This window comes from Typha latifolia, chromosome 15 (assembly GCF_019914945.1).
Source record: "Typha latifolia isolate L0001 chromosome 15, TyphaL0001v2, whole genome shotgun sequence".
NCBI lineage: Eukaryota > Viridiplantae > Streptophyta > Magnoliopsida > Poales > Typhaceae > Typha > Typha latifolia.
The window spans coordinates 1,870,253-1,879,318 of NC_133100.1; the positions used below are offsets into that span (position 1 = coordinate 1,870,253).

The 9,066-nt window shown below is 33.9% G+C and overlaps 1 protein-coding gene across 2 annotated transcripts; it reads left to right on the top strand.

The window, feature by feature from the left end:
* Positions 1–5,385: 5,385 nt before the first annotated feature.
* Positions 5,386–7,596, top strand: LOC140802314 (large ribosomal subunit protein eL32z-like). 2 transcript variants are annotated; one of them, XM_073157798.1, is made up of 4 exons: positions 5,386–5,519; positions 5,682–5,776; positions 7,023–7,204; positions 7,293–7,596. In XM_073157798.1, exons 2-4 carry the CDS (start codon positions 5,687–5,689, stop codon positions 7,420–7,422), a joined length of 402 nt encoding a protein of 133 aa, XP_073013899.1. In that variant the 5' UTR covers positions 5,386–5,519; positions 5,682–5,686; the 3' UTR covers positions 7,423–7,596. The 2 variants fall into 2 exon arrangements, with proteins under 2 accessions (XP_073013899.1, XP_073013900.1); XM_073157799.1 differs by having other exon boundaries at positions 5,430–5,519; positions 5,685–5,776.
* Positions 7,597–9,066: the final 1,470 nt, after the last annotated feature.

Here is a 9,066-nt window from a genome sequence, read left to right on the forward strand (position 1 = left end):
ATAGATAATGACATGTTTGGTTATTAAAGTATGATTAAGGAGGGGGATTAAAGCCAAATATAAAAGATTATTTGCTCTTAGAGATATTTTTGTCCCAAAATTATGGTTGCCTAGTCACATGAGGGAATGTTAAATGTTAATCATATTCTGAGTTATATTTTATTTAGGCAATGTTTGACTACAAACTAAATCAAACATCGTACACAAAAAAAAAATATCATGTGTTTTACTTTTACTACCATTTATACTCTACGTTACTAATATTTATCACTTGATCCCTTCATTAGAGATTTGATTCTCAAAAAGATTTCAATGTTAGTTTTTTTAGTTGAAAGTAATCATATACATTAGTTAAGCATTAGTTAGCTTAACTGTAGGCGCAAAATGATCGAAATGCCTAAGAATAACTTATCCCTCTCAAACTCTCGTTCGTCAATCATGGAACCAAAACCAAGTTCTAATTATAAATTGCCTTCTAATCTCCCACTGTCATCATCTTCATTTTTAAGTTTCCAAGAATGAACGAGGGTAGGGGAAGGTGTGGGAATAATATGATGATGACATTGTCGATACTCGTGATCACTTCATTCAGACCAAGGTGGAGTTGGTCGTTGATTACCTATACCAGTAGGTCAGCACCTCAAAAGCCTCTCTCGATGGCCTTTGACTTCGTCAGTATTGCCGGTCTCCTCCACAGCCACCGTGGTAGCTTCTTGTTTGCCGGGCGCAAGGAGACATACTTCATCTCCGAGTGACAATGGTTGGGCTCATGGCGGATGACCGGGAGGTGGAAGAAGGATTCCATTAGTGAGGAGGAGATGGTCATCCTCGACTTCAGCGAGACTATGCGGTGGAAGAAGATGCTGTTGTTCGATCTCACTGTTGAATACGATTGTAACAGTGGGTTCGTCATGCACGAATACCAACCTATGGAAACCACCTAGCTTTCACAAATAATTTGTTAGGAGAAGGTGGTAGAATCAAGAGAAGAAGATTGTTCTCTTAACATGAGATGAAGTAAATAAAAACTTTAAACTTTCTTAGTTCACTTAACTATCTTGCACAAAATAAGATCACATATATATAGTGGTTTACATGACTCTTAGATATACTTCATGATTCTTAGCTATCATATATGACTATTTGATTTCCATTATCTAGAGAATCCAAAAGATTACTATAATTTAAAGACATAGAAAACACTAAGAGTCACCTCAAAACCAAAACATTATTCTTGAATTCTATACTAGCCAATTAATCTAATTGACTAGTCAAATGAGCTAGTTTAATATTCTAACATTCTCCTCTTAAGCTAGACCATTTCCTTGCCGAGTTTCTTCTTCAATTTGGTGAAGGTATCCATCTTGAGAGCTTTGGTGAATATGTTAGCTAATTGATCTTGAGTATTACAATACTTGATCTCGATCTCACCATCTTTGACCAAATCTCGAATGAAATGATACCTAACTCGATATGCTTGTTTCTACTATGGAAGACCGTGTTCTTTGTGAGTGCAATTGCTAATTTGTTATCACAAAAAAAATTTGTTTCTTTTCCTTGTGGATGCTTGAGTTCTTTCAAAATCCATTTTAGCCACAATGCTTGATAACTTGCTAATGACTCTGTTTCCATAGTAGAGAGAGCGACAACATCTTGCTTCTTTGAAGACCATGAGATTGCACCAGAGCCGACATTGAAAACATAACTGAAAATACTCTTGTCATCATCCGCGCTTCTAGCCCAATCATTGTCATAATAACCAACTAAACATGAATTGTTAGTACTTTGTAAGTAATACCTTCATCCAAGATACCACTAATATATCTCAAAATTCTTTTCGCAACATTCTAATGACATCTTCTTGGTGTTTCCATGAATCTACTCAAAAGACTAACAAAGTACAAAATATTTGGTTTTGTACCTATTAAGTATATGAGACTACCAGCAAGACTTATATAAAGAGTAGCATCTACAAATTTATCATCACCTTGCTTGCTTAATTTCAAGCCAACCTCCATAAGTGTGCTCATACGTGAAGCACTTCCATTCGGAATCTCTTCAAGAGATCCGTTGCATACTTCTTTTGTGAGATGTAAATTTTACCTCCATTTTGTTTAACTTCAATGCCAAGAAAGAAATGTAGAAGTCTCATGTTTATCATCTCAAATTTATGCATCATGCTTTTCTTGAAAGCTTCACAATAATTTGGACTATTGCCAGTGAAGATCAAATCATCAACATAAATGTATGTAATTAAAAACTCATTATGTGTACCTTCTTTGATGTAAAGAGTATGCTCAAATGGACACCTCTTGAATTTATTTTTTAAAAAATATCCATATATGTGACTATACTATGCCCTTGGTGCTTGCTTTAAGCCATACAAGGCTTTCTTCAACTTGCATATTTTATGCTCTTCACCTTTCTTCACATAGCTTGGAGGTTGATCAATATAGACCTCCTCTTTAATAACGCCATTCAGAAATACTGATTTGACATCCATTTGATGCACCTTCTATCTATTTTGAGCCACAAAGCCAAGACTATGTGAATAGTCTCAAGTCAAACAACATGGGCAAAAACTTCATTGTAGTCGACGCCATACATTTGATTGTAGCCTTTCACTATCAATCGGACATTGTGCTTCTCAACTTCACCTTTTTTTTATTCAACTTGGTCTTGTAGATCCATTTAACACCTACTGGTTTGTGCCCAGTAGGAAGATCTACAAGATCCCAAGTATTATTTTTTGTGATTGAATCAATTTCTTGATCCATAGCATACATCCATTTTTGTTGGTCTGAAGCCTTCTCAAAAGTGATAGGATCTGTATCAATAAATAATGTAAAGTTGCTCATATCTTCATATGGTACTTCTCTTGCAACTTCATATATCTCTTTAATGCTCCTTGTCTTCCTTGGTAGAGACTCCAATGATAAAGATGTTGAAGATAATATGGAAGAAGACGGAGAAGTAGGCGGAGTCCTTTCTTCTTCTCCAAGATCACCATCTTGACTTTCTTCTTCACCTGCAAGAATAAAATATTTTATTTTCTCTTTTCCATCCCACCCCCAAGATTCTTCTTCATTAAATTTTACATCTCTACTTACAATAACCTTCTTGGTAAAGGGATTAAAGAGTTTATAGACTTTAGATATTTTACTATAGCCTATAAGAATACATTTTTTAGATTTATCATCCAATTTCTTTCTTTTTTTCATCGGGCACATGCACATAGGTAATGCTTCCAAAAACCCTCAAGTGAGCAACACAAGGCTTGTGTCCACTCCAAGCTTCTTGAGGCATCAGGTCATGCACTCTTTTGAAAGTTGCACGATTCAAAAGATAGACTGCACATGCAATGGCTTCGGCCCAAAATATATTAAGCATCCCTTTTGCCTTTAACATGCTTCTAGCAAGCTCCATAATAGTTCGGTTCTTCTTTTCCGCCACCCTATTTTGTTGTGGTGTATAGCGAGTAGTAACTTAATATTTTATGCCATATTTTTTGAAAAAAGAGATAAAATCTTATGAATTATATTCACCTCCTTAGTCGGAACGCAAAATTTTTAAGATATGTCCACTTTGCTTTTCGACCAAGGCCTTGAATTCTTTAAACTTGTTCAATACATCTCTCTTTTCTTTAAGAAAATAAATCCATATCTTTCTACTATAATCATTAATGAAGGTAAGGAAATAACGATTACCTCCAATAGATGTTGTGTGCATAGGGCCACATAGATTGGTATGAACAAGCTCAAGAGGTTTGGATGCTCTCTAAGCTTTTCCACTTGGAAAAGAGCCCCAATGATGCTTTCCAAGTGCACACCTTTCACATACTAGATCATGTTGATGAATATTTGGCATGCTCCGTACCATATGTTTCTTGCACATGTGAGAAAGAGATCTAAAACTCAAATGACTATACCGAAGAAGTCAAAGCCATGACTCATCCTTTATGATGGTGTTGAAGCATGGAAGAACTTCACTTTGTATCTTCAAGAGAAACATCTTATTTGGTATCATTTTCACTTTGGCTATAAAAATATTGTTCTTGTTCTTGATTTCACATGTGTCTTCCTTGAAAAGAACATCATGACCCTTCTTGTCCTTCTTGCGAGTCTCTTTTAACTCATTGAGTTATTGTGGGGTGAGTGGCGTCACGTTCTCTGGCTCAACATAGTCATTCTCTATAATATCTTATAGATCTTGGGATCCATAGAGAACCTTCATTTGGATACTCCATTGGTTGTAATTCTTTTCGGTGAAGCGAGGAAGTTGGGGTTCCCATAAGCTATTGGAAGTCATTGTATTTTAAGGAAAACTAGCTCTGATACCACTTTGTTAGGAGAAGGTGGTAGAAAACTCAAGAGAAGAAGATTATTTTTTTAACACAAGATGAAGTAGATAAAAACTTTAAACTTTCTTACTTCACTTTACTATCTTGCACAAGATAAGACCACATATATATATAGTGGTTTATATGACTCTTAGATATACTTCATGACTCTTAGTTATCATATATGGCCTTTTGATTTCCATCATCTAGAGAATCCAAAATGTTACTATAATTTAAAAGCATAGAAAATACTAAGAGTCACCTCAAAACTAAAACATTATTCTTAAATTCTACACTAGCCAATTAATCTAATTGACTAGTCAAATGGGTTAGCTTAATATTCTAACATAATTAGTGGAAGACTTTCAAGAAGAAGAAGAAAAAGAAGAAGAAGAGCTACATATTCGTCATTTTGTTCTGATCGATTGAGAAAGAAGAAGAGGTGTGAAAAAGTAATCTTTTTTGAAATTAATGGACTATTCTTCGTACTATCGGCTATTGTTAGATTAAACCTAATTCAGAGAATTTTGTAAGTTAAATTCATATTACTGGGATCGAATGATAAATACAGTGTAAATAATTTCTTTTTTTTAATAAAAATAAAGTGTAAATAATAATAAAAGTAAAATACATTGTGTTTTTGATCAATTTCTCTAAAAATAAAATTTTGACTTGAGATATACAAGAGTCATAGTTCAAGTAAAATAAGATTTGCAAAACTGTTATAACCTAACTCAATTTAAAATTTTAAGTTATTAAGGTGAAAGCCCAAGAATTTATATAAACTCTTTTATTTTTTTCTTTATTTTTTTATTTTCTTAATATGGGACTAAATCATCATACCAGAGGTAACACCCAATAAATAGAAATATTAAAATCGTTAAAAGTGGAAGCCTCATCGGAGTGTCTAATAAGATAAGAAGTAAAGAGATTGCAAGAATGATCTATACCATTTGATAATTTAATTTAAGCGGATATATATATCTATTAAATTCAAACCCGTTTCTAACATTTTGGGTTTGGATCGGATTTATGGTATCGGGTCTAAATTTGGTCACAAGACGCTGGCGCGGGCCACTTCATGGTCACATCATTGGATATATAGATGGAAACCCTAGCCCGGCCGCCGCCTCTTCCTCCATTCTAGAATTCGAGTTTGTGTCGGCAGAGGAGCGCAGCTGTAATCTCCTCATCCTCATCTCATTTCTTCTGTTTAGAATTAGGATTATGATTATGACCAATTTTTCGAACCTTTTTTTTTTTCCTATTTCGAGGTAATCTTTGATGTGTTAATTGTGAGCTAATTAGTGTCGTTTGTTTCGTGGATTTTGATGATGTGAAGAAGAGATGGCGGTGCCGTTGCTTGCGAAGAAGATCGTGAAGAAGCGCGTGAAGAAGTTTAAGAGGCCTCAGAGTGACCGCAAGATCTGTGTAAAGGTATAACCTTTTTGTTTGGTTTCCTCACTCTTTTTTCTTACGATTGTTTAGATGTGTTCTTCGTTATGCTTCTTTAGTTATGTGTTAATTATAATGGAGTAGGGTTAGATTTTTTTTTTCTTTTAGACCTTGAGATTAGCAATAATGCATTATATAAAGTTTAACCGAGAGATGCTATTTAAGTGGTGGTTTTGAACTGCTTGTGTTCGAAACCTACGCATGGTTGATGTTAACCCTCTTGAAACCTTATGATTTTTTTTTCCCAAAGAACAATGAGAATGGTGAGGATTTCTTGTTGAAGTTTAAGAATGTAGTTTGATTGTTTACCATAGTAGAGTCTAGTATCTGATAGGATTCCTTTGCTTGTAAGTCATCTATATGATTGTTATTATTGCATGCTAGAGTTCTTACTATCTTAAATATCTACTATGTACTTTGTGAGATCTAGTTCAAGATTCTCCGAGAGAGAAGTGCTTATTCCTGAATGTGGGGTTTAGTATGTTTATATCTGAATTATTGGTAAACACGGATTAAACTGTTGCAGTTATACATGTAATTGTTGCAGTTAATCTCTATCAATGGAAACTTTGGGGACACACATCTTTGCATGTGAAACAAGTTAAATTACTGTTGCCAAGCTGAACCTACATCTTGTATGCAACACAAGTTAAATCATTGTTCATACATGGTGCTACTCGTTTAAAGATATGCTTATCTATTCTGGGATACCTTAGATGAATTTATGTAATTTCTCCTTTATCAGCTTTTCATGTTCCACATATGATGTTGATCTTGTGGTTCTTAACTTCTCATAAAATAATCTATTATATCCAGAATATCAATGAAACCATTTCTTGTGTGTTCTAACTTTCTTTCTTGTTAAAGAACCTTGCACTAACTGAATTAGAGAATAAGTAGATCACTTCGGCTCAAAATGGAAATGGCCATGCGTTGAACTTTTAATCATGGAATCAATTCCTATTTCATATTGCAAGTTCATTACATACTAACATACCAAACCAGACTGGAACTGGGAGATCTTCCTTTCTATTAGCAGAATAAGCAATTGCCTTGTATGATGTCATCTTATACTCCTCTGTTCTGCTATAATTTCCTTTTCTAGTTCAATGTTTTAATTCATTGATGTACTTTTTTAGTACTTTCACATCTGAGCAATTATTACTGTAAGATGTACTTGATGTGGTTTTAGCTCACTATATAATGTTGATTGAATGTTGTGTGATAGCCAAGTTGGCGTAGACCGAAGGGTATTGATTCCCGTGTCAGAAGAAAGTTTAAAGGATGTACCCTGATGCCAAATATTGGGTATGGTTCTGACAAGAAAACCCGACACTACCTGCCGAACCGATTCAAGAAGTTCGTTGTCCACAATGTTTCTGAATTGGAATTACTAATGATGCACAACAGGTATTGTTGTCTCAAATATTTGTTAATTTCTTCCTCTCTCAGATCTTAATTATTGAGCTTACAAGATCCTGTTCTCTTCCCTGACCAGGACCTACTGTGCTGAAATTGCACATGATGTCTCCACAAGGAAACGCAAGGTGATTGTTGAGCGTGCCGCACAACTCGATATTGTTGTTACCAACAAGCTTGCTAGGTTGCGTAGCCAGGAGGATGAGTGAGCTGCTCGCTAAATTAAGTTGCTAGGCGAGCTGATCTATCTATGAGGATTTGGAATCTAATTTCCACTCAGCAAGTTTTGATTTTATTCCTTGGCAAACATTTTGTTACTACTGTTAAGTTTTCAGATACAGTGTGCAAAGTTTTAGTTAGTTAATGACTTGCAGTTTTTCTCATCTCGAGTTTTATTTGCTCATGTGAAGTGTTTTAGCCTGTTCAGTATTGGCTCAGCACCAGTATTTCTTTCTTGTATGAAACTGCACAAATATGAGAGTTGCAAGATTGACTATTACTGCACAAAGATGAAGCATGCAGGTTTCCCCTCTCTTGTGTCTCGTGGTTTACTGTTGACGGATGCACCTTCCAGGATGAATAGGTTGTATCATATACTCACTGCTGCATATGTTCGCTCATGGTGAGGTTTTATTTGGTTTCAAGTTCGAGAAGTTGTAGGGGAAAGTTCTGTGTTGGTCGTAAATATGTGAAACCTAGGGCAGAGTATTAATTGAAGCAGGAAATTGACTTATCAGTTTATCAGGAAAGATTTAAAAAGGGAAAGGTGTTGGCATATCATCAATTTGATTGGTGCTTGGTTGGGAAGCTTTTGCGACGATTAAGAGGTGCACTTTTTTTCCCGTAAATTTTCTTCCTAAATGTTGAAAAGAGTAAAGTGGTGTTTGATCACTTATGAAATAAGGGTGGAATAAGCATAATTATTTTAATCTTTAATACAAGAAGAAGAGAATTAATATTAATATAAGTTAATTTTAATATTTAGTTTAATATATTAATATAAGAAATAATAATTTTATTTGATGTGATATAAAGTTAATATGAAGGTATTAAAAATTGGTAATGTTTTAAATCAAACGATGAAAATACTCTTAAGCTAGCGAAAAATAATATTTTAAATTTTTCTCGTATTATGCAGGGTATATGAGGTAATACATCATACTACATGGGTACACTCGCAATGTGCGGTATTATCTCGCCTCTACATTTAGAGAGGAGATAGCAATTATAGTTGATATTACTAGTAATTATATATTGTTATCTCAAAGAGTAAGGTAATCTTAGGTTATTATTAAATAATTTTTAAAAAGTTGTATGAAATATAATGAGAGAATCCTTCTAGAATAAGCTTATTCTCATTCCACAAGTGAACAGGCTTAGGTACTTATTTATGAATTCACATATTTTAGTCAAACTTTATATAAGATAATTTATATAATAAGTTATTCATAAAATTTTATAAGTTTAATAAAGTTATAAATATTTTTTTAAGTAAGATTTCTAGTAAACATATTTATTCAGTTTAATAATCAAACATAATTTTTTACATAAGCTAAATAATAAAATTTGAGTAAAGATATAGACGTACTTGATTTAAATCTAAATGTTGCATAGAGATATCTTAAAAATATCTTACGCACAACTAAGATGCCCAAATTTTCTAACATTTGCTGCTGCATGCTCGCTCAAGGCAATCTGGAAGTTTATTCTCTGGGATTATTATTTTTTCATCTGAAAACTAAGTTTCTACATTAGTTTGAACACTAAACTGCTGAATCATCGATATTGCCGTCTCATACTCAACTGAGCGTTAAAACCATTTACATCTCACGCATTTATTGCACATAAGCAAA

Excerpts from the sequence above, each read along its gene's own strand:
- LOC140802314 (XM_073157798.1), top strand. The coding sequence starts at position 5,687 with ATGGCGGTGCCGTTGCTTGCGAAGAAGATCGTGAAGAAGCGCGTGAAG. Across the intron at positions 5,777-7,022 it reads ACCGCAAGATCTGTGTAAAG|CCAAGTTGGCGTAGACCGAA; the intron begins GTATAACCTTTT and ends GTTGTGTGATAG. Across the intron at positions 7,205-7,292 it reads TTACTAATGATGCACAACAG|GACCTACTGTGCTGAAATTG; the intron begins GTATTGTTGTCT and ends TTCCCTGACCAG.